This window comes from Engystomops pustulosus, chromosome 11 (assembly GCF_040894005.1).
Source record: "Engystomops pustulosus chromosome 11, aEngPut4.maternal, whole genome shotgun sequence".
Classification (NCBI taxonomy): domain Eukaryota; kingdom Metazoa; phylum Chordata; class Amphibia; order Anura; family Leptodactylidae; genus Engystomops; species Engystomops pustulosus.
The window spans coordinates 60269064-60295409 of record NC_092421.1 but is presented as its reverse complement, the minus strand read 5'-3'; the positions used below and the strand labels follow the sequence as shown (position 1 = coordinate 60295409).

The 26346-nt window shown below is 39.4% G+C and overlaps 2 protein-coding genes across 10 annotated transcripts in view; one reads left to right on the top strand and one right to left on the bottom strand.

Moving 5' to 3' along the window:
* Nucleotides 1–7369, top strand: part of BLNK (B cell linker) — a 125554-nt gene extending 118185 nt beyond the window's left edge. For all 6 annotated transcript variants that reach the window (XM_072130015.1, XM_072130014.1, XM_072130019.1 and 3 more), the window contains 3 exons: nt 2975–3058; nt 4095–4250; nt 7036–7369. In XM_072130015.1, coding sequence (XP_071986116.1) covers nt 2975–3058; nt 4095–4250; nt 7036–7155 — 360 coding nt within the window. In that variant the 3' untranslated portion in view covers nt 7156–7369. The remainder of the gene's footprint in view (nt 1–2974; nt 3059–4094; nt 4251–7035) is intronic.
* The window catches only part of ZNF518A (zinc finger protein 518A), a 157398-nt gene that overhangs the window by 104217 nt on the left and 26835 nt on the right, over nt 1–26346 (bottom strand). The gene's annotated exons all lie outside the window — the stretch shown is intronic.

Here is a 26346-nt window from a genome sequence, read left to right as displayed (position 1 = left end):
AAATGTTTTCATTTCCCCTCACCCATCCCACCTCCCTAAGCTGCGTGATGAATGATAGCAGTATTTAACAAGTCAGCCAAAGAAAATCGGAAAAGATTCCTGATTGATTCGGTGCCTGAAAAATGCCAGATGTATACCAAATCTATAAACCATTAAAAAGATTAGCTTATATATAAATGGGACAGGTTTGATGAATCCCAAATAATCAAATTGTCAGTCATAATGTTTTGTAACACAGCAAAAGTTCAACTTCAATGATAAATTGTAAAATGCACAATGCAGGATATGACGGATCAAATGAGGCCGAAGTTGGGATAATGCAACAGAATTTACTAGTTGCAATGCGTTTCGGCCTTCATCAGGTGGTTGTTAAGATGATATTTTCATCTTCTGAGCATTATAACTTTGGAAAACATCAAAAATGGAAAATAATGCAAATTTATTTTCTTCCGTTTATAATTCAACAAGCAAAGTAAATGCTGTCGCTCTCACCGATACAAATTATCTAAAAAAAAATCTGATAAAATACCTTCAGCTCTTTAAGATTCAGTAAATACCTGCACTTTGCTAAAAGGCTACACATCAAAGTCCTGATTTATCTAAACTGCCTAAATCACTGTGTAACTTTAGTTTTTGAAGGTTTTTTGAGAAATTTTGAATTATTTTATTTTAAATTTGGAAAGAAATCGCATTGAAAACAAACATTTAGGAACGATCTTCAACTGATCTTTTGTTTTCTCATAGAGCAGCTTCCCAGAAACTCTCTTGTCTCTTTGCATAAGATGTCATTAGTAGGGTAACCATCCAATTCTCTTATCCTTGCCCCCTTACAGTAATGCTTTCACTAGATTGCTATTGACAAAATTACAACTTTTTTTAGCCCTTGACATTTTTGGATGAATGAGGTCAATTATTTTAATGTAGGGAACCTGCCATCAGCAATTCACCTAATAAACCACTACCAGAATATTGTCAAATAGGGTAACCCCTCCTAGTCTTTGTTTATTTCATGACCCAGTGTTTTGGCATCATCCAGAAATCTACTTTGAAGTGAGATGTAAATTGGTTGCATAAAGTCAAGGAGGCAGATAGTGTGACACTGAAATCAAGGTGGAGAGCTCTGAACGCCTCCTCCTCTGTGATTGATATCACCCATCGGACTTCAGGAGATCTGGATAGTGAGGTCTCTGGATGCAGGACCATCAATAACAGTGAAGGGTCTTTCTGAGGAAGAGAGAGCTTGACTCCAGTGTTAAAATCTCCGTCTCCTTGACTCTATACAACCAGTTTACATCTCACTTCAAAGGAGATTTTCTGGATGATGCCACCACACTGAGTCATAAAAGAAACCTGATCTGGATGGTGTTCAGCTGCTTGGCAACATATTGATACTGACTTATTAGGTCAATTTCTGCTGACAAGTTCCCTTTAATGGCAGAATTCCCAGTAAATATAAATGTATTTCTGCTTGTAGGAAAAAAGTCTAGTCTGTTCCCATGAACATTGTTATTTTGATAAAGTTTTCTGTCTTATAAATGGAGGATATAAGCCATAGGCTACTACATCCTGATTTCTTTGCTATTTTATTTAAATGTCCTCCATTATGTAGAAAAATGAACATTTGTGTATACATGTGTATATCAATATTCTCACTACTGATGTTCAATCTCTAATCAAACACTATAACTAATGCATTTCTTCTGACATTCTACTCCTTTTATTGCTCTTAAGACGACGGCCGTGCACATACAGTATGTTCTCCACACTCACAGCTCTACCACCAGCTTAATAATTAATAACTCTGACATGTTTGTGGCTTTTACTGAGCATATAAACTGTTAAAATGTCACTAACTAGCACTAACTCACAGGAAGGATAATAGTTGTTTGTGAATTTTTCAGTTAAGAAACCTGCAGATTACATGTTGTACAAACTTATTTATCCTTCGAAACTAATCTTGAGCCTAGATTTCCACCTCATACACAAAATTTTAATGCCTTCCATTAAAATTGTTAAATAGATTTTAACCAGCACCTAAGGGGTTAGCAAATCCAAATTGTAAAGGGGTTGCCTGATTTAAAGGATTATTACCACCAGGATGAAGGGCTTTATGCAAATGAGTCTGAGGAGCTCCAGGCTTCATCAACACTAATGGAGCCCCTCAGGCTTATTTGCATACAGTCCTTCATCCTGGTGGTAGATGCCCTTAAGAATTAAAACAGCTTTAAATTTAAACTAAATTTTAACAAAACATAACATCACCCCTTCATTACAACGTTAGCCTCCCTGTATACTTCTACCATTTCTGTTGCATTTGAAGGCGGATCATCGTTGCAGTGCTGCAAATGTTTCAGCATTGACTTCTACACCAGTGGAATCAACTGTGATGTATAGCAGTCAGACATAAGGCCTGTGATTTGCTGAAGCTAGAACCTACCTTTTAGGTGTCAGGGTTCTGGACTACAGGATAGGGCCTAACTTGCTGATCGATGGGGGTCTCAGTGATGAGACTCCCACAGATCATGAGAATTAGGTCTTTCGATGGGGTCTGAGGTACCTCTGTCAAACTCCTCGTCCATCCCTGAGATTAATGGAACAGATGGCCGTGATCTGTTCTATTAATCTAGGGGAGCGACGAGGGCTCCGACAGAGGTACCTGGGACCCCATCGGAACTCCTGTTCTCATGATCTGTGGGGTCTCATTACTGAGACCCCCACCGATCAGCAAATTCGGCTCTGTTCTATGGATAGGGTCTAACTTGATTTGTGGTAAAACCCCTTTAATGAACTATATTGGAAAGTGTATTGTTATCACCTATTCTATTTTTGAAATACAAAAAATTGCCTCAAAGTTATAGTTATTTTTAATAGTTTTGTCTGTGTTTGCTGCAGTGCTGTTAGTGTATTAAGTTAGTTTGTTATAACTGTTTTCAGTTAAAGTTATCATTTAGAATTATATATTTTTGTGTTGCAGGATGCTGATGTCCTTAATAAGGAGTGGTATGTTTCATCATGTGACCGGCGCAAAGCAGAAGATGCTTTGACCACTAATGCCAAGGTATTTCTTTCTTTCTTACATGTCCCTTTTAGAAAAAAAAAAGTGTAATTTTTAGGAAGAAAAAAACCTCTTCTGTGGATTTAATTTAGAATTCTTTATTGTGTTACTCTTATTTCTCAAAAAAAATAAATTTAGTATACTTTTCAAATTGAGCACTTGCTCTTTCAGGTGATGCATTTTCTATTTAAAGGAAGCCTGTAAGGTTTTGATTCATCCCTTTAATGACAAATTCCTGTAGCTTACTATAAACTTGACACAAACTTGGTTTTCTCAAAAATGCCCTCAGTGCCAAAGTTTGGAAATATACCAGGTTCTTTGTCAGAGAAGCCCCCTGAGTCATGGGGGTGGTTCACAGACCCATCTAAGTCATGTGGTTACACACTCCTCACGCTCATTCTAGAAATGGAGTCAGACACACTTCTGAATTCTCATTCATGCACGTATAAGGGCCTCTCGGGAGCAGGAGTGAACCTAAACTCTATACTGCCTGAGGCAAGGTATAGGATAGTGCCCCCCTCCACCCCTTGCAGTAGAACTATATGTGGTTTTGTTTTAGTAGATTGGTATTCCATGGGCACTGTTTTCAAGTGTCAAGACCTGCTTTGTGACAGGGGACTGCACCCCTGATGCTGCCCCCTACCTTGCAGCAGGTTGTGCTGTCTGAGGTGAGAGCCTCAACTTGCCTCATGGCTGGTGCACCCCTGGCCGGGAGGAGATCGACCTCTTGTGTGCATGTCTGACTAGGTTTCTAAAGGGAGTGGGAAGGAGAGCGATGAGAGGAGTGTTATGGAGGATGACTATGTGAACCAAATACATGAATCAGGGTGATGGGGCCAGGTAAATATTTAAGTTTTGTTTTTAGGTTGAACAGTTCTGAGAACTTTTCTATTTTAGAAAAAATAGGTTTGGGTCCAGAGTGTAGTGAGCTACATGAAGGTTGATATGTTAAAACAGACAATAGTGACTAATATGTAATATGTAATGAGACTATAAAAATATTGACTAAGATTTTTACAATAATGTTTGTTTCCAACAGGATGGATCTTTCCTAGTTAGAAAAAGCAGTGGACAAGACTCTAAGCAGCCGTTCACACTTGTAGTATATTACAATAGGCGAGTGTATAATATTCCAGTGCGATACATTGAAGCAACACGACAGTATGCCCTGGGGAGAGAGAAGAGTGGAGAAGAGGTATCTAAACTTTTTGAATACTGTTTTTGAATATGACCCAAGATGCACTACTTCTTATCTGGTAAAAATTTAGAAGCGTATTCCTCCAGTTTGTGGCCACTCATGTTGTCCAAAAGGTGGACACTGCTTAGGAGGAGGGCCATGGCCTCCTGCAGCCTGTCAGATTTATTACAATTCACACCAGAATTTGGCAAAAGTTAGACCTCAAATCTGTGACAGCTCCCAGATGGCTTAGAGAGATTGTGGTAAATATGCAGATAGGTTTTCCTATATTGGACAAGGAAAAGCACGCCTCGTTTGCTACTTTAGAAGCCCACTAACCATCAAGCATGACTTTCAGGAAGCCTAAGGATATGATGTGGGAGTAAAGCCAAACCAGTATATCTATTCCATAAGGAACAGATTCCCAACTGTAGACAGCACTGCTTCAACATGGTTGCATCTCTTCAGTACAGTGTAGGGAAGTTGTTTGGCTTAGTGAGAGCATATAGCATATTAAGGCTATACAGTGTTCTCCTATATGTTGCCAATGACAAAATAATAAAAGTACATGCCTGCAGTCTAGTGCACTGCTAGGCTCTTCTGCACCAACTTCTGTAGAAGAATGCAAGCATTAGTATTATTTTATTACACTATCAGTGTTGTACAGCGGGTGGGCACAATGGTTTATCTACTACCTGCTCTCATAATCAATAGTATTGGCATCTTAAAGTTACAGATACCATTGATTCTTTTTTGGGAGGCCAATAACATTATGTGGGTGTTAGGGGAGGATTTATGATATCCTCTTTTATTGTGCGTTGGTCGTGTGTTTTAAATTGATTAAAAGCACCTTGCAAGGAATGACTCAGACAACTGCTTATTCAAGTCTCACTTGTGCTACTGCCCTGGGTAAAATCAGCACTGCACAAGTTTATTTGGTTTCACAAGTCTATATAGAAAAGTAGAAAAAAAAAGTAGAAGAGGAGGATCATACAAAGCATAACATATCAGGCTTCCCATATCGTGTAGTCTCTTGATTGGAGAGTTTTCTGCTGTCGCACGCTTACGTCACCAAAGGGAATACCTGAAATTTCTCAGCCTCGAAGTTGTAGGTACGGTCCATGATGCCGTCGCCTTCTTAAAATGTACTTTTCGGAAAATAAGAACTGATAGGATTTGATCAGCTTACCTAAACATGGGTGCATACCTAGAGAGCCTGTAGGTCATGCAGTTATGTAGTGCTCTTTTTAGGAGGCACATCACCGCTGACATTTTTAGGAGGCACATCACTGCACATGAACACTACCATGTTCAGCAGTGACAGTTGTGTGACAATCAATGTCTGCACTGCTGAAGAGTACAAATTATTTTGGGCAGTAGCCTACTTCTCGGCTGAGCAAAGTGTGTACATGTATGGGGTAGGTAAAAGCAGTAGAAGTCAGCAAATAGTAATTCCGTGAAAAGCTATATTAAAGGGGTTGTCCATTTACACCAAATAATTAATATGGTTTGTGTAAGAAAATGTTTTACAAATTTTCCGATATGCTTTCCATATCTATTCCCTATATCTCCGCTTGCTGTACTGCTATAGAAAGCTTCCAATGTTTACTTCTAATGGACAGAAATCTGTCCATGGTCATGTGATGTTGCAGAGGTGCAGGAGCTGTTATTTTCACAGAGCCATCAGAGCTGTGTTATACTAATGGCGCATACAACTGCGGGTCCATCATATGATCATGGACAGATGTCTATGCACTGTAAGCAAATATAGAAGTTTTCTACAGCAGGAAGCAAGCAGAGCTCTTAAAAACCGTAAAGAAAGTACATTCGAAAACTGTACAACATCAATAATTTTACCCCTTAGCGCTCTGCGCCGTAGCTGTACTGCGCTGAGTCCCGCGAATAGCGCTCAGCGCAGTACAGCTACTATGCAGAGACTATGCCGGTTCAGCTGTGCACAGGACCCGAACCGGCATCGGAGTTTGTGGGATGTCAGCGGTAATCTACCACTGACATCCCCGGCTAACACCCGCGGTTGGAGTGGGCTCCGATCGGTGTTTATCAGAATCCAAAAAAATCGGGCTGAGCCTTAAGCTACAAAATGGCTGCGTCCTTAAGGGGTTAAAGGGGACAACCCCTCTTCTCTATTCGGACACAGACTATTAGATTTATGTGCTGTTATCAATCCACTGATGCCTCAGTGCAGCGTTACGTGAGCAGCTACTGAAAATTTATTTTCTCTGCCTGCTTCAAGAACAGTCTAATTGTGCGACTGCATCATCCATTGCATACCTAGATGTGTAGTGTTGGAGTGCTACTTTAAGGGACATCTACCATCAGGATCAAGGATTGTAAACCAAACACACTTACATACTGTTGTGTGCTCCCTCTGGTTGGATCTGCTCTCATTTTAACTTCTTATGCCTCTGTTTAAAAATTATGCAAATCAGCCTAAGGGGCTTCAGGCTCCATTAACATCTATGGAGCCTTGAGCCCCTCAGGCTCTTGTGCATAATTTTAAAAGCCTTTTTTAAAAAAAAAAAACCAGGGTATAAGAACCTTAAAGAAGCATGGATCCTACCGGAGGGGGCACACACCAGTATGTCAGTGTGCTTGGTTTACAGTCCTTGATCCTGATGTTAGATGTCCTTTAAATGTTTGACAAGCTGTTGGGACCGATTAGACATTGTCAGACAATCCTCAGCAGCAATAGTAATATCTGTAAAGTTTAACAGTAATATAATATCTAATCTTGTTTTTTGTATCCTTTTCATAATAGATTAATTTTTTTTTCTCTCTACAGAAATTCAGTAGCGTGTCAGAAATGATTAATAGTCACCGTCAGACTCCTCTAGTGCTCATTGACAGCCAAAACAACACAAAAGACTCAACAAAGTTAAAACAGGCTGTGAAAATCCCTTAAGCTATTTGTAGAACTGTCACGTCCCGTTAGATATTCTTCAATAGGACAAGAAAGGAAGCAGTAAAAGGTTTTGTTTTGATGCAAAATCGAATCATTCACTAGAATTGTGTAAATAAATATTTGGGTTTGAAGACTGCCCATACCACCTTCATCCATGTACATACTTTTTATAACATATTAGTTTGTGTGTGCAATAAATCCACTTTAAAGTAAACTATGTTCCTTTTATTGGATGACTAAAATAAACCATATGTGTTTTGTGTATTTTCTCCTCCGTTTATATCCAGTGAAATCGTATATTTGTATATAAGTCAAATCGAATATTCTACCTACTTCCTGTTGCAATGCATTGTGGGGCCACAAATGAAAGGTCACATGTCCATAGCATGTGGATAGACCACAAACAATTTTAGGGATGTGAAAAACAAATGCCAAGTTATGATGTACACAGAGGTTACATTATATATTTTTCAGTAAGTTAAGAAATACTTCCCTTAAAATTTCAAGTTGTTATTTTGGGCAAGAATTTTAAACTGTCAATATTTCAATTTTAAAGCAAAAAAGCCTAACAGACCCTTTAAGTGAACACAGAATAATGTGACTTTAAGTGACTCACATATGAAGTTTCCTATTGTAATCATTCAAATATTCTGTCTTTTTTATTCAGCCAAGATTATTCCCAAGGGCTGTGACAAACTTTTAATGCTCCTTGTTTTTCCAGCAACCTTTTTTTTCTCAATGATTTGCCCTCTTGCACTTCTAATGCTATCTATGTGCTTGCTTGAAACCACCTCCCTTGCATTTTTACTACCTTTGTGTCATTCTATCATGTACAGTGCCCTCGACTCCTTGTTGCATTTATATTGCACTTCATGGCCCCTCGTATTCATATTGCTCCCTGGAACACTATAAATACATGAGGGTAACAGGGAGCAATATGAATACAAGGGGCCATGAAGTGCAATATAAATGCAACAAGGAGTCGAGGGCACTGTACATGATAGAATGACACAAAGGTAGTAAAAATGCAAGGGAGGTGGATTCAAGCAAGCACATAGATAGCATTAGAAGTGCAAGAGGGCAAATCAGTGAGAAAAAGGTTGCTGGAAAAACAAGGAGCATTAAAAGTTTGTCACGGCCCTTGGGAATAGTCTTGGCTGAATAAAAAAGAATATTTTGAACTGGGTGGGGGTTGTCAATTTACTTGGCTCTTCTGAACAATCAAAAAAATAAATCTTTCCTGCTGTTACTTCAGAAGGAGTTACCACAAACAAGATGTGAACCCGCCCACATCCCCAATTCCCTACCCAATAGCCTCGCAAACCCTAGTGGTTAGGGACCACTGGTCGACAATCCAGGGAGTATGTGCTCAGAACAGAAGTAAAATTACTAGAGAGACATTCAGATACAAGAGAATCGGGGAACAGGCAGAATTGGGGCTCAGGGTGCAGATTAGATTCAGAATCAGTTGTGGGTTCAGGGTTCATGATCAGAATAAAGCCACAGGTACAGGTTTGTGGTTCTGCATCAAGTTGAGGTTCATGGTTCTGAATTGGGCAGGAAAGAGGCCTAGTTCCAACTTTGGGTTCCGGATCAGGTTGAGGTTCCGGGTTCTGGTTCAGACAGTATATAGGCTCAGGTAAAGGTTAACTGTTTTGGATCAGGCAAGATATTGGCTCAGGGATTGGTTTGTGGTCTGGATCAGGTTGGGGTTCAGGGTTCCAGATCAGGCAGGGGAGTCAAGATATTGGATCAGTCAGGATTCAAAGCAAGCAAAACACAAGAAAGTGTAACCAGTGATAATAAATAAAAATTGATAATGGATACTAACGTTTATGTCCACATGAATAATGTAATTAGCTGACTGTAGATAAGGACATTTAAAACAAAATAACTTTATTGGTATTCTATTAAAAAATAAACACACAACGGAAGTATTAGGGCTATCTGTAAAAAGAATAGTCCGACTGCAATACAGGCTGGGTAAGGAAATTCCTGGGGGCCACAGAAGATGCCCAAGGGTGCCGTGCACACAGGACGTGTTATCGCATAATTTAGGTACAGTGTGTTGTTCTCCAGCACTCTTATGATATGTGTCAGAAATTTACATTAAACCCAATGGGAATGCACACCGGTGACCTCTCCATATAGATTCATTAGAGAGTTTATTCACTAGTACATGTCATTTGTCATAAATCTGCCTAACGCGTTTCCCCACTGATGTACATACAGCGGTTCATCAGAGGTTAATTTTAGACAATGGATGAATGAGATGAAGCATCAGAATTGCAGAGGTCTACAATCTGATCGGAGTTCACCTCCTTTCAATTGGTGTACAATGTATGATGTAGGAGGTCTCCCCTCTATCAGCTGGCAATAAATCAACTGACCGCTGTCCGAATTTTGCTGTGGATCGGACTAGCGTTGCCTTAGATTCACTATTATCTACAGCCAGCTATTGTAGAGGATCACCCTCTAATGTCACAGAGCTTTCGCCCCTCACTGTGCTTGTAAAGTTTCAATTCCTAGCTATTAAACAGCAAAGGACGTGCCTCCTATCTTACTGCACACACACACGCCGGCATTGGTAACAGCCGCGTGTGTCGCTAGCATACAAGACTCTTTAAAGCTTAAGCACCGCCCCTAAGGTGTGTGCAAAAAGGGGGGCGGAGTCCCCGAGCTGTATGGGCCAATAGAGTCTCACTGTAAGCTGATGGTTCCGGCGCGTCATCGCGCCAGGATCCAATCAGATCAAGAGGACTTGGCCAAGATATCAGCATCGTATTATATATCGCCTCCGCCTCCCATAGTACGTTACCGAATTGTAACCATAGTAACTAGGGGTAATAATCGCGGCTGTCAACAAAAACGTAAGTTATACTGTTTAAAAGGTGTTTGGACATAGAGAGGTTAGCGTCTGGCAAATACCATTACAAGGTTCTATATAAATCAGCTATTAAGGGCTTGCCTAATAGTTAGATAATGTTGTGATCGAGAAGTTTTCTGTGAGTTATATCACGGGTGACTTTGACAGATGGGGGAGGGGAAGAAACTACATGTAAGTGACCGTTTTACGGTATCCCTGCAATTATATGTATGCTTAGGGGAAATCAGGGGAGTCACAGGAAGCAGGAATAGACTATGTGTTCATTAAGTTCATTAAGTCCATTGGACTTAATGAACACATAGTCTATTCCTGCTTCCTGTGACTCCCCTGATTTCCCCTAAGCATACATATAATTGCAGGGATACCGTAAAACGGTCACTTACATGTAGTTTCTTCCCCTCCCCCATCTGTCAAAGTCACCCGTGATATAACTCACAGAAAACTTCTCGATCACAACATTATCTAACTATTAGGCAAGCCCTTAATAGCTGATTTATATAGAACCTTGTAATGGTATTTGCCAGACGCTAACCTCTCTATGTCCAAACACCTTTTAAACAGTATAACTTACGTTTTTGTTGACAGCCGCGATTATTACCCCTAGTTACTATGGTTACAATTCGGTAACGTACTATGGGAGGCGGAGGCGATATATAATACGATGCTGATATCTTGGCCAAGTCCTCTTGATCTGATTGGATCCTGGCGCGATGACGCGCCGGAACCATCAGCTTACAGTGAGACTCTATTGGCCCATACAGCTCGGGGACTCCGCCCCCCTTTTTGCACACACCTTAGGGGCGGTGCTTAAGCTTTAAAGAGTCTTGTATGCTAGCGACACACGCGGCTGTTACCAATGCCGGCGTGTGTGTGTGCAGTAAGATAGGAGGCACGTCCTTTGCTGTTTAATAGCTAGGAATTGAAACTTTACAAGCACAGTGAGGGGCGAAAGCTCTGTGACATTAGAGGGTGATCCTCTACAATAGCTGGCTGTAGATAATAGTGAATCTAAGGCAACGCTAGTCGGATCCACAGCAAAATTCGGACAGCGGTCAGTTGATTTATTGCCAGCTGATAGAGGGGAGACCTCCTACATCATACATTGTACACCAATTGAAAGGAGGTGAACTCCGATCAGATTGTAGACCTCTGCAATTCTGATGCTTCATCTCATTCATCCATTGTCTAAAATTAACCTCTGATGAACCGCTGTATGTACATCAGTGGGGAAACGCGTTAGGCAGATTTATGACAAATGACATGTACTAGTGAATAAACTCTCTAATGAATCTATATGGAGAGGTCACCGGTGTGCATTCCCATTGGGTTTAATGTAAATTTCTGACACATATCATAAGAGTGCTGGAGAACAACACACTGTACCTAAATTATGCGATAACACGTCCTGTGTGCACGGCACCCTTGGGCATCTTCTGTGGCCCCCAGGAATTTCCTTACCCAGCCTGTATTGCAGTCGGACTATTCTTTTTACAGATAGCCCTAATACTTCCGTTGTGTGTTTATTTTTTAATAGAATACCAATAAAGTTATTTTGTTTTAAATGTCCTTATCTACAGTCAGCTAAGAAAGTGTAACCAGCCCTAAGGGTGCGTTCACACATTGCAGTTAAAACTGCATCTCAATTAGTTTTGGGGTGGTTTTTGGTGGTATTACTTATTTTAACAAGTGAAAGACATCAAATCAACAGGTGAATGAGATTTGTTTAACAGGTTTCTCCTTCAAAATCAAATTCAATCAAAACTGCACCTAAAACCACCTCAAAACTGATTGTGATGCAGTTTTAACTGCAACATGTGACTGCACCCCAAGTGAAATGTGGTTTAGATACTTAAGGTGTTCCTGGTCGCCGCCCTTCTAGCCGACTGGCTTGGCCATCCAACAATCAACCCATACCTGAAACCACCCAGCTCAGAAGCTAGATGAATCCACCCACCTTTCCACAAAACACACACCCAGCTAAGCCAAGAGAATCAACTCTTCAAGGCAGGCTTCAATCATAGCTCTAGCAGGGAAATCCTGGGTGTGGTTATCAGGCTCATAACTCTGCAGCCAGGATCAATTTAGAGGTATTGCAATAGATTTTGGCTGTATCATTTTCTTGCAGTCATCAATAGAGTTGAAACAGGTGCTTGCATTGGTATTGGTTCTTGCAAGGCCCCACTATAATAGTTATATACCATTCTAATCTAGATAGGGGGTCATGTGCACAAGTTGATACAAGTAAGGTATGTGAGAAGAATTTAATAGAAATTTTTAAATAGAAAAGTTTAAAAGAAATTTTTCTCAGAATGGAACCATTAAAAATAGATTTAAAAAAACAAACAAGCCCCTGACAAAAGAATAAAGGTCATGGATTATGAATATAACACAAACGTAATGAAGTTCCATATCCTTAGTTAAAAAACCTAACCAGCCTATGGCACTTTGTAGAGATGATGTGGCCCCAAAAAACCAACTACTTTTTTCACTGGGGCTAAAAGATCCAAGATGGTCGGCCTTTGTATCACATTCACAATAACGGTATTTGCAAGAGAGACCTCAAATGAACTTTTAACTAAGTTTACTTTTTCAGAGTATTTGTGTCCAAAGTATTTTTAGAAGTATTGTTAAGGTAAACCTAGCTCATAGATCAAATCCTGTCATTTCTACTTGCTTATTTTCCTAATATATACTGTAATAGAAACAATGAACTCAAGATGGCGCAAAGATCCTAGACCGCACCTCAAAGTTTTGAGGCTAAGGAATGTAAACATGACGTCAATGTGCGACTACATGATCTGGGAACCCTGATTTGTTATGAGTTGAATGGTCCTCCTTTTTCAGCTTTTCTCTATAGACTGATAAAACAAATAAAACTTGTGCAGTGCTGATTTGCCCCGGGCAATGTTAGCACGAGTGAAACCTGAATCAGCAGTTGAATCATTCCTTATGACGTGCACACATGCATTTAACCGATTTGATTGGAAACACATGGCCAACGCAAACTAAAAGAGGATATCTTTAATCCTACCCTAACAGTAGACCCATCAAACCAAGAAGTGTAAAACGAGTCTTTAAAAGATTGTGGACACAACCTACACCCCACACACACAACATATTATATATATATATATATATATATATATATATATATATATATATTACACAAAAGGGACTGTATCTGTAAGAAAACTTTTATGCAACATTTGCAAAAAATTGTGTGGAAACCACAATCTAACTATGCGTGGCAGTATATCTTTAAATATCTGTGTGAATACAGACAAAAGAAAATGCACCTGGCACTGTAAAATAAAAGCAAATCCAGACAACGAAATCCACAAAACAATCCACTAAAAAGTCCCTTCTGACACCTCTTTCTTAAATGTATTAGTAACGTCACAATGGACTTTTTATTCTGTTTGGACAGATCTTGCTTTCTTAAAAGGTTATTCCCGGTTCAGCAAATAACTGTTATTGTTTGTATAATGGAAAGTTTTACAATTGGAAACAACAACATTCATTTGCCGAAATAAGAATACCCCTTCATTCTTGAAAGCGTAACTATGGACTTTTTATAAATGAAGGAATTCAGTTTTTAGTTGCACTTTCTTTGTCTCTAAAAAGGGTTCGTTTACATCAGTCATCCAGTTAATTTCCTGCTTCACCAGAAATACAGAAAACAAAATGTGTGCAGGTCACATGGCCTATGATCCAAACCCTATGACCTGTAATATGTAAAAAATACATTGTAATGCTTCTTCAATCAAATAATAAATTTAACAATAGGTGATCTAAATAACATTATTTTGAACAGATATTTACCAAATTGCTTAAGCTTACCCTTGCTGTAGAGACCCTAACGAAAGTTGAACAGACCCCCCAGTAATAACCTGTTTAGTGTCTGTAATTTGCGGGACTTTTCCTAGTGCTGGTGTGAACTATGCTCATAACCTTTCAAAACCTGTTTGACAATAAAATATGCATTGAAAGGGCTGAACACTTCATAACTAAATGACACACCTGCCAAGATCTTTACTATACTTAAACAGGTTGGGCACTCCTAAAATAGATGGAAATAAAAAAAAAAGACTAAGCCATATGCTGAACCAACTGCTGAAAGGAGAAAAGGCAAAATTAGCCCAAAATCATTTTTACTTCATTAAGCTTTAAATTCGGCCATAAAGCTTATTGTACAGTTTTCATAAATAGTATTAGATGAGACTCCAGAGATACTCCGGGTATTTCTCCCCTTTATACTTGTCTATGTCATTCCTGAATAGTTCATGAAGTAGGATAAAGAATCGTTAAAAGTTCCTGAAATGTTTGCATTTTTTTTACTGATATGTTGGAGGTTGAACTTTTGCATTTTTTTTTTTTATTTGAAGAGCAAGGTTGACCATCCTCAACACAAAATTAGCAAAATTTTGTTTGCAAAAAAACACAAAAGCTATAAAAAAAAATGCAGGAACTTATCTGATACCATGTACCTTCCTCGAAAGGTCCATATGAAAACATGAATTCCCAGTACAGGCAGTCCCCTACTTAAGGACACCCGACTTACATACGACCCCTAATTACAGACGGACCCCTCTGCCCACTGTGACCTCTGGTGAAGTCTCTGGATGTTACTATAGTCCTAGGCTGCAATGATCAGCTGTAAGGTGTCTGTAATGAAGCTTTATTAATAATCCTTGGTCCCATTATAGCAAAAAAACTAACTCGTCACTTGTCACAGGGACACAAAAAATTTTGTCTGGAGCTACAATTATAAAGTATACAGTTTCGACTTACATACAAATTTAACCGGTTAAGGACCAGGCCCTTTCCTGTTTTTCATGTCCATTTTTCACTCCCCACCTTCAAAAATCTATAACTTTTTTATTTTTACACGTAAAGAGCTGTGTGACGGCTTGTTTTCTGCGTAACAAATTGCACTTCATAGTGATGGTATTAAATATTCCATGCCATGTACTCAGAAGCGGGGAAAAAATTCCAAATGCAGTGAAAAAGGTGAAAAAACGCATTTGCGCCATTTTCTTGTGGGCTTGGATATTACGTCTTTCACTGAGCGCCCCAAATGACATGTCTACTTTATTCTTTGGGTCGGTACGATTAAGGGGATACCAAATTTGTATAGGTTTTATAATGTTTTCATACATTTACAAAAATTAAAACCTCCTGTACAAAAATTATTTTTTTGATTTTGCCAACTTCTGGCGCTTATAACTTTTTTATACTTTGGTGTACGGAGCTGGGGTGGTGTCATTTTTTTGCAAAATTTGATAAAATTTTCAATTATATCATTTTTAGGACTGTACGACCTTTTGATCACTTTTTATAGATTTTTTAATATTTTTGAAAATGGCAAAAAAAGTGCCATTTTCGACTTTGGGCGCTATTTTCCGTTACGGGGTTAAACGCATTGAAAAACCGTTATCATATTTTGATAGATCGGGCATTTTCGGACGCGTTGATACCTAATGTGTTTATGATTTTTACTGTTTATTTATATTTATGTCAGTTCTAGGGAAAGGGGGGTGATCTGAAATTTTAGGTTTTTTTATTATAATTTTTTTTTAAACTTTTTTTTATTTTTATTTTTACTATTTTTCAGACTCCCTAGGGTACTTTAACCCTAGGTTGTCTGATCGATCCTATCATTTACTGCCATACTACAGTATGGCAGTATATGGGGATTTTCTTCCTCATTCATTACAATGTGCTATCAGCACATTGTAATGAAGGGGTTAAAACGAAATAGTCTCGGGTCTTCGGAAGACCCGAGGCTACCATGGAGACAGATCGACGCTCCCCGATGACGTCACGGGGAGCGGCGATCCCAGGTAAGCTTTGCTGGCAGCCATCGCTGTGAAAACACCCGAGATCAGTGCTAGCACCGATCAAGGGTGTTACCGGTAAGCCTTTGCTGCAATATGCCCGTGAGCCCTCTCCATGCAGCGCGACCCAACTGCCGCCGTGAATACACGGCGGGCGGTCGCAAACTGGTTAACTTAAGAACAAACCTACGGAAACTATCTTGTACGTAACGCGGGGACTGACTGTATCCCATATCTGGACACTAAGGTTACCAATGCAAACACTGGATACATTCCCTTAAAAGGACTTGTGCCAGGATTAGAATAACTTGTTTCTCTCAGAATAGCAACCTGCCCATGCAATGTATCAAGCCTAGCAGCTTCCCTTTTTCCCCCGAAAATAAGACAGTTGCCGCAGATTTGTCGGCTGCACATCCATGATGCGAATCTCCCGTTCCACCACATCCCAAAGATGCTCTATTGGATTGAGATCTGGTGACTGTGGAGGCCATTTGAGTACAGTGACCTCATTGTCATGTTCAAGAAACCAGTCTGAGATGATTCCAGCTTTATGACATGGCGCATTATCCTGCTGAAAGTAGCCATCAGATGTTACAGGGTACATTGGGGTCATAAAGGGATGGACATGGTCAGCAACAATACTCAGGTAGGCTGTGGCGTTGCAACGATGCTCAATTGGTACCAAGGGGCCCAAAGAGTGCCAAGAAAATATTCCCCACACCATGACACCACCACCAACAGCCTGAACCGTTGATACAAGGCAGGATGGATCCATGCTTTCATGTTGTTGACGCCAAATTCTGACCCTACCATCCGAATGTCGCAGCAGAAATCGAGACTCATCAGACCAGGCAACGTTTTTCCAATCTTCTACTGTCCAATTTTCAATGAGCTTGTGCAAATTGTAGCCTCAGTTTCCTGTTCTTAGCTGAAAGGAGTGGCACCCGGTGTGCCTTCTGCTGCTGTAGACCATCTGCCTCAAAGTTCGACGTACTGTGCGTTCAGAGATGCTCTTCTGCCTACCTTGGTTGTAACGGGTGGCGATTTGAGTCACTGTTGCCTTTCTATCAGCTCGAACCAGTCTGCCCATTCTCCTCTGACCTCTAGCATCAACAAGGCATTTCTGCCCACAGAACTGCCGCTCACTGGATGTTTTTTCTTTTTCGGACCATTATCTGTAAACCCTAAAGATGGTTGTGCCTGAAAATCCCAGTAGATCAGCAGTTTCTGAAATACTCAGACCAGCCCTTCTGGCACCAACAACCATGCCACATTCAAAGGCCTCAAATCACCTTTCTTCCCCATACTGATGCTCGGTTTGAACTGCAGGAGATTGTCTTGACCATGTCTACATGCCTAAATGCACTGAGTTGCCGCCATGTGATTGGCTGATTAGAAATTAAGTGTTAACGAGCAATTGGACAGGTGTACCTAATAAAGTGGCCGGTGAGTGTATAGTAATCAGAACTGGATGACATCTGTCGGGACAGCAACCTATGAAGTTGCTGTATTATAGGGAAAATGGGATTCCTTGCATCATACAGAGGAGTTCTCTGCATTGTGTTTGTTCCTTGAAATACATTTTTCATGGAATGATCACAGTTGGGTAACTGTACCACTGTTGGCTTTTTAGGCAGGTCTTTTTCTCATATTATATACGTTTCTGCAATGTTTTTTTGGTTGTAGATTATGGTAGATGATTATTTTTGTGAACAAAATGGCCATATAGGAGGAGTTCAATAAAGTTTTAGACACTAGATTTGTATTTTTGTAATATAGTGATTTAGGTGGCCAATCTGCTCTTGAGGCAGTTCCGGGCTGGTATTTTTATGGTGGGGAAAACACAAATATCCTTAGACCTTGATATCAATTGAAAGCCATCTGTTTACCACACACAAAAATATCATTGTTGAGTTAGTGAATGTAGCATATTGTAAACTTTTAAATTTATCCAGTGATTTTTTTTTGTATTTTACAATCACATTTATTTAAAAATGATACATTTAAACTCAGTAAATACCACCTGAATAAAAGTACTTTTCTTATATATATTCTTCTTTCTTGGATTCCTCGATATATCTATCAGAATTTAGTATTTTGTGTGGATTACAATAACGGAAATGAACTTTTACACATAAGGTTATAACAAAGCATTTGTCTTAAGAAAAAACTGTTTGGTATTCAGATTAGAAGTCTTGTGTCCAGCACATCCTGCTACCGCCCATCGATTTCCCAGACATCCATATCATATTACTAATTTGATTACTATATATAATATATATATATATTGGTAGAACTGAACCTTTTTATGAACATTTGTATCTTTTCCCTAAATTTTGCTGTAAATTTGATTTGGCTTTCTTTTTTTCGTAGCTTTGCATATAAATTGAGGTCTGATTTTGCAATGCCTTACTGCTTTGTTATAGGTGACAAATCATTTTCAGAAATCAAGTATCAATATTGCATTTACTTGCAGATGCTTTGGGAACAGGGTGCGGTAAAAAATCGGGGGCCCCAATGCATGTGTATCGCACTTTCAGTAATGGCCATTCCTGTACAAAACCCCCTCACATTTGGTTGTGCCAATAACGACGTTACTGAGGGTGTCACACACTACCCTTTTGTGGCCCAGCTGCACTGGCCTCCATGTGACACACATTAGGGGGCGTGCTGTTGGACAGTCCAATTTTTTCGGACTGAGCTCAGTATTTAACTTTTAAATTGTGTCCCACGCCCTATGTTATAGGTGCACCACAAAAAAGATGGTGAACTCTGTTGGAAGTGACACATTCATGATTTCAGGTGCACAATCTTAGTGACAATACCCTTTTAGTGAACTCCGGTGACCTGGTAAGTAAATGTGCCCCATTATGTCCTTCATTGTCTCGAAATCTTCGTTCTCTGAAGGTGCGTTCACATGTTGCAGTTACAAATGCATCACAATCAGTTTCAAGGTAGTTTTAGGTGCAGTTATGTTATTTTAACAAGTGAACGTCATTTGTGGAACAAGTTAATTTAACAAAACTGCACCTAAAACCAATTCAAAACTTGTGATACAGTTGTAACTGCAATGTGTGAACGCACACTGACAGTGTTATCCTGCTGCTGCCCCTAACACTCTCCCAAAATACTGTGAGGCTGCGTTCACACGTTGTCTTGGATTTAAACAAATACAAGACACCAGTTGCTAGTTATCTATCACATGCATTTTAAGGGAAACTCATGTGAGATCAAACCTAGGCCTGTCCTACTTCCATGTGTAAATGCGCCCCAAGAAATGTCCCCCACACAGCCCCCTGTAATTTCCCTTGGTAATGTGTCCCACAAATTTCCCCAGTAATGTCCCCTGTACTGTGCCTTACACATCTCCCCAGTAATGTCCCCTGTACTGTGCCCTACATATCTCCCCAGTAAAGTCCCCCAGTAATGTGCCCTACACATAGCCCCCCTGTAATGTCCCCCAGTAATGTACCCTACACATCTCCCCAGTAATGTCCCCCAGTAATGTGCCCTACACATCTCCCCAGTAATGTCCCCCAGTAATGTGCCCTACACATCTCCCCAGTAATGTGCCCTACACATCTCCCCAGTAATGTCCCCAGTAATGTGCCTAACACATCTCCCCAATAATGTCTCCCTGTAATGTGCCACACATAGCCCCCCTGTAATGTCCCCCAGTAATGTGCCCACACAGATCCCTCTATGTTCTCCCTCTCAGCTCATACACGCAGCTCTCTGCATTACGTCCCCCTGCAGGTCATGTGATCATGACATCATCACAGGTTCTGTAGCCTCCAGGTGGTAATATCCTCCAAGAGGCTACAGGTCCTGCAGGAGAAAGCAGTGTGCACTTTCTCATCCTGATCTATGTCCTGAGGAGGAGAGGGGAGGATCTTTTGACCTAGCGACACCCCTGGGGTGCAGTAAGCACACTATCTCACTGCACTGTGTCCAAGTCCTGCAGCCACGCAACAAAGAATAGAGCAAGTCCCACTCCTGCCTGGCTTTCTGGAAAGGCCGCGCAGCTCCTAATGGATAGGGGAGGAATGGGCACTCCTCCACCTGTTTTGTGGCTCATGGCTCCTTTTTGTTCACACAGACGTGTGAATGAAACCTAAGTAAATTTATTTAAAAGAGAACACTACAGGAGATATTCATTACATTTTTGCCCATTACTACACAATCATTACAAAAATGATAATTTTTCTTTTCTTTTTTTCTTGAATTTTTTGATTGTAATTTTGGGATGCCTGTAACTTACTGACTAATCTTCATTTAATGCTTCATTTACTGCACCATTTATCTTACACCATTAGTAACTTACTATTTATATTATTTACAAACATAGATTTCTTTTTCGAGCATAAGACATTTACACAATGGAAACACATTTTAAAAATATTTTATTTTGTGTTCCATAGCTTTCTTTATTTTTTTCTTTTTCATCAATTGAGATGGTTAAGGGTTTTGATTACATTGGGACTAACAAAATGCAAACAAGTAAAAACATTATTTTTATAGAACAGAACAAACATGAATAATTATGAATGCAGGCAGTTGGTTTGTTCTTAAGTTGAATTTGTATGCAAGTCGAAACAGGTATATTTTAGAATTGTAACTACAGGCAAAAAAAAAAAAAAACTTGTCCCAGTGATAGAGATTAGATTTTCCAATTTTTTTTTGCTGTCAAGAAAGCAAGGATTATCAATAAAGTTTCATTTCAGACTCCTTAGTCACAGTGTGCAGAGTAGTTAGTCTGTAACTAGGGGTCATATGTAAGTTGGGTTTCCTTATCTGTATAGGTTTTTAACGTTAATTATAAATCTTATTTTTGAAATTTTTTTTCCTTATTTTGTCACAGCCACCTGATTAAATTACATCTCAGTCGTAAATATGATCAATCAAATGGATGACCGTATTGTCTACTGAAAATAATGGGGCAGTGTGCTAGCCAGAAAATATTGTTGTGTGCGTGTAGCCTGAAACATATCCATGGGTAGTGTGTGGAATTACAAATCAATTCTATTCATTTATATGCTAAGCAGCAATACTGGCACAAACCATCGTCATGTTTGACGCTATTTTTGGAAGAAAGCAACCATGTTTTCCATGTTTTTTTTATATACACAGGTAGTCCCTTTGTTACGTACAAGATAGGTTCCATAGGTTTGAATTTGTATGTAAGGCGAAAAGGTATATTTCATAATTGTAGTTCCAGACAAAAATTTGTTTTGCCCCAGTGACAATTGGAGTTTTAATTTTTTTTGCTCTAATGGGACCAAGGATTATCAATAAGCTTCATTACAGACTCTGATCATTGATGTCTGGGAATAAAGTAAAGCATTCAAAGATCTTCACCAAAGGTCACAGTGGGAAGAGGGGTCCGTCTTTAACTAGGGGTCGTCTATAAGTCGGGTGTCCTTAAGTAGGGGACCACCTGTATATTTATAATCTAGCAAAGTGAACCTAAGTTCCAAAGGATCTTTCTGCAGTACACACTCTAGCCCCTCTGCTTTCGAATGATGGTTTGAGTATGGAATCAGGAGACCCCTGAAGACATCACATGAAGCAGAGGGGTAGTATGTACAGACTGTATGTTGTAACAGCAAAGGGCAGACCAACTCCATATTAATCCCTATGGATTTAGAATGGAATGTCATAAAAGCTCCTAATACTTTTGTCCATATAGTGTATGTTACTCTGCTCTTACCCTCACCTACACAGCTGTAAATTAAAGTTTCTCAACATCTGGGACAAACTCTGAGTAGCTTTAGTAAATGCAACAATTGTATTCGGTTCCCCTAATAATTGCTGTGCCATTAGACGTAAATTAACTTTCTGATTTACTGCCAAGAGAAAGAAAAGGTAAATATTTGAATGGCATTTTGCTCTTTTCATCGAGTGCTATGGGATTTCTGTGTAGCCTGCAGGTGTCTCTGTTAGAAATCCATTAAATAATAACATAAAGGTGAAAGTCTTCTCTGCAGAAAGCATGCAACTTACATAATATGTCAGCAAGCTATGGCGATAGTGTTTCAGGAATGTCATTTTTAATACATTGTGTTGCATATACTTAAAGCATATTGGCAAAAACTTTAGTGGGGAATTTATCATTTGCTAGTTTTTAGTCCTGTGTTTTTTCCGTTTCACTGATTCCTGGGTTCTGGTATGTGGACCTTTACATTTGGACATTTTACACTTATGCGATCCATAACTAGCATACTGATTCATCGGGGTACATGTATCTTTATTTCTGCTAGATTTCTTCATTCATTTTTGCAACTTTTGTCGTTTTTGCTACTTTTGCTGTTGTTTTTCCATGTACGTCTTGGTCTTACGCATCTTTATTTTCCAGATGTTCCGTGCAACTTTTCACTTATGCATCAGTTTTTTTTTGCTCATTTTTGCGACTTTTTAGGCGCATATCTGAACCTGGTCCAGGGAAGAATTTTTTTTCATGGACTATGTAAAAATTATTGTGAGAATTACTTTAAATGCTTACAATTTTGCACATAAACCTGTCGGGCATTGAAAGTTTGGGCTGTTTTTTTAGTTTTGCATTCACAGTTTATTGAAATTTATAGGTTACTTCTAAGGATCCGGACACACGTGGCTTAAACACACATAAGTTTTCAACATAAAAACAGTTGAGAAGAGGAGATTTAACTAATTACATTGCCGTTTAGAGAACGCATAAGTTAACACTTATAAGTTGACAGCAATGTAATTAGGCAAATCTCCTCTTCGCGGCTGTTGTAAATGCGGTTAACACCACGTGTGACCGCAGCCTCAAATGTCATCATCTCCCTTGGGTGTGACTAAAGCACTTAAAAATGTAGGCTATGGTTTCAAATTCAAAATTTACAGTAGTGTTCACTCTTGTATATACCCCCCCCCCCCACACACACACACATGGCTTGTGTCCATGTGGATTTAAAACATTTGCAACAAAAAAGTCTAAAAGAAAAAAAGCCAAAAGTTGAGCAGAATATGAAAAACTAAACATGTATCACAAGAAAAGGGACATGATCATACATAAGGCGTGAAAAAAAGACCTACCAAAAGTCTCAATTATACACAAAAAGGGAAAAAAAAACTAAGATACAAGTCCCCCATTGTTTCCTATGCGTTTACTCATCTGGGTTTATTTCACTGACCTGTGCAGATTAAAAATCACAGCATGTTCTATCTTTTTCTCATACACAAGCAGGTGTTTTGGTATCTAATATTAGCCAACCATCTGCAATTTTTTGTGGCAGTGAAAATAAATGGATGGCATACGGATGTGGCAAACGGTCTGCTAATGGATGAGAAGATTTTTGTGGATGCACAACGGTGTCTAGACTGAAAACGAGCCCTAAGTGTATGGGTAGATCTGTCACAAAACTTTTCAGAAAACACACTGAAATGAAAATGAAAAGATGTATACTGTTTAACTTTCACCCAAAAAATTTTGTGTAGCTTTAAAAAGACGCAGTTGGTAAATCTGATTATGAACGGTTGTAGAAATATTAATGATATTTGAATATTAATAAAGTGATTTATTTTCACATATGTCATTACTTGTGACTGTCGGCCAATTGTTTGTGCATTGCTTTGGTTATGTATTACTGTTATAGAAATAAGTTATACACGTCAAATTAATAGTCAGAAAATTAAAATGATGAAGCAGTGAGACTGCTTAAAAAAATGTACAAATCACTCCTTAAATCCACCGCATTTAATTTTGTAAAATTCATCCTATAATTGTGAATTTTTTTTAGTAATTTTGTGTTTACTTTTTGTGTCTACTTGTTTGAAATATAAGCACATTGGAGGAGATTTATCATAAGTCTCATAAAAAAACTGTTCTAGTTGCCCATGGCAACCAATAAGGGCTCAGCTTATGGTGCCTGGATCTGTGAGTAAGCACCCCTGGTTTATCATGCTTGATTTTAATGGTAGATTTCCTTTAAGTAACAAAAATGAGAATGTGACTTTAGAGGCCCTGGCTACATACAAGGACATTGCTGTTTTGTGCCCTATCTTATTGTGGTATTTGCCCTCATGCTATACCTTACTATTGGTCCATCTTACTAAGGGTACATTCACACGCGGTATGCCCGCCGTGCGGGCATACCGCCGTGTGCTGGAGGTGAGGAGGAGGTGGCCCCTCCTCCCTCCATAGAGAATAGCGGCGCACGGCCGCACATCCGCCGAAAGATAGAGCTTGCTCTATCTTTTTGCGGTGTGCGGCCCGGATCGGTGCCACACATGTGTGGCACCGGATCCCCGCCGTGCCGCTATTGCCGTCTATGGGGACGTACATGCGGCCGCAAATTTGCGGCCGCATGTACGTCCCCGCAGACGGCCATGTGAATGTGCCCTAAATAAGATTTATTTATACATACAAGGACATGGACAGATTTCATTGGATTTCTTGCATCCAGATTTAATAATAATAATAATATTTAAATAATGATAATACAGAAGCAAACTTTACAAATGTAAGATGCTGCATTTGTTGAGTAAAAGAATGCATAGTAATAAAAAAAATATAATACTACTGTAAAATCACATATATAATATACTGTATTTTGTATTTTAATGTAAGCAGAAAGGACAAGAGGAGGGAATAGATTTTAGTCTATACATATATTCATTAATCATAGTTGTAGTCATGGAAACCTCACTTAAAATCCCATACTGTTAACACTGTAGGCTCCATACAGAAAACACAGAAATTAGATTCATATGACAAGTTATTTAGTTCCTTAGTTTATGACTAACCATCTGCTTTTGTACATATTATTTTAATCCCAATCCCAATTCCCTACTTAAGTACACCCAATTTACATACGACCCCTAGTTACAAATGGACCTCTGGATGTTTGTAATTTACTGTAGTTTAGCCTTAGGCTACAATAAACAGCTATAACAGTTATCAAAGATGTCTGCATTTAAGCTTCATTGTTAAACTTGCTTTTGGATCGGGTTACAATAAAATATACAGTTCCAACTTACATACAAATTCAACTTAAGAACAAACTTAATGAACCTATCTTGTACATAACCCAGGACCGGCCTGTATAATGAACACACTTGAAGTGTGAAAGGTAGAAAGGTAAAGAAAATGTATTTAATCTATATATTTAATGTATTGCTCTAATTCCTCATTTAATAGCTACTTGTACCTTCCGAACAAGTGAACACCAGAGGCTTTGTACTGCCGGGTTATAAAAGCAGTGCTGCAGCAGGTCAGAGACAAGCAAGAAAGTAGTGACAGATTCATTCTCTCCCTCTGGATCTACAACACTCATGCGCCTATAAAGGACTGTGCAGGCCCGGCCTATAATTAGGGCTGTAGTTTCCTCTACATGTTGCTCTAGTAGAAAGAAACATTTTCTGTCTCCTGGCTTCTCTCTGCTTCTCCTTTCTCCCATTACACATTGTACTACAAATTCAGTTTAAAATACAGTCAGTCCCCTACTTAAGAACACCCGACTTACAGAGACAAAAAATTTTTTTAACTGGGGTTACAATTATATACATGTACTTACATACAAATTCAACGTAAGTACAAACCTACAGAACCTATCTTGTACGTAACCCGGGGACTGCTTGTGTATTTATCATGACTTACACAGCCGTCCACAACCTGTCCCCTACATATATCTCTGAACTCAATCAGCCAATCGTGCCCCACACCAGAGGTCGCATTAACATTTTTCTAGAAGGGTAATAATACTCCTCTTACTATTTTTGAGAAGTATTTTTAGGAGGAGTATGACATTTTCAGTAATACAAATATATAACTCATAGCTGTATAAATCATGTGTCAGTATCTTCTGTGTTTAAATAGCAAATTGAGGCAGTTATAGTGATGTTACATCATGCATTGACCGGACTGGAACTAACGCCACCAACCCCTCAACCACACTGTGTCCGCAGCCGCCAAAACCTCCCCCCACCAGACTATGGCTAACGCCACTGATATCAAACGTCCAGACTGCGGCTTATGCACACTATTTCCCCCCTTCCTGTGCCCAGACTGCAGCAGACGCCGCACGAGCCCCACTGGCCTGACTGCAGCTTGTGGCTAACACACACTATATCCCCTCCCCCTGCCATGTGACCAGACTGCGGTAGATGCGTCTGAGCCCCAGTGGCCAGACTGCAGCTGACACTGCAAATCCATGATGGTTGCTTTGTAGAAAGCTTTTTTAAAAAATACATTTTATTTAATTTTTTGGGTGTGTGTGTTGGAGGGTTGTTTTTTTGCATTTTTTTTATTAATTGCATTTGTGTCTGTCATTTTTTTTTACGTATTTAGATACAGTTTATGCAGATCACATATAACAGTGATATCATGGTTATCCCATAGGATCAATCACTGTTATCAGTGCTCCAGTCACATGACCTTCTAGCCGAGGGCCACAGGCTGCAGGAATCCGCTGCAGCACCGCAGGCAGGATTAGGGGAGAGAGG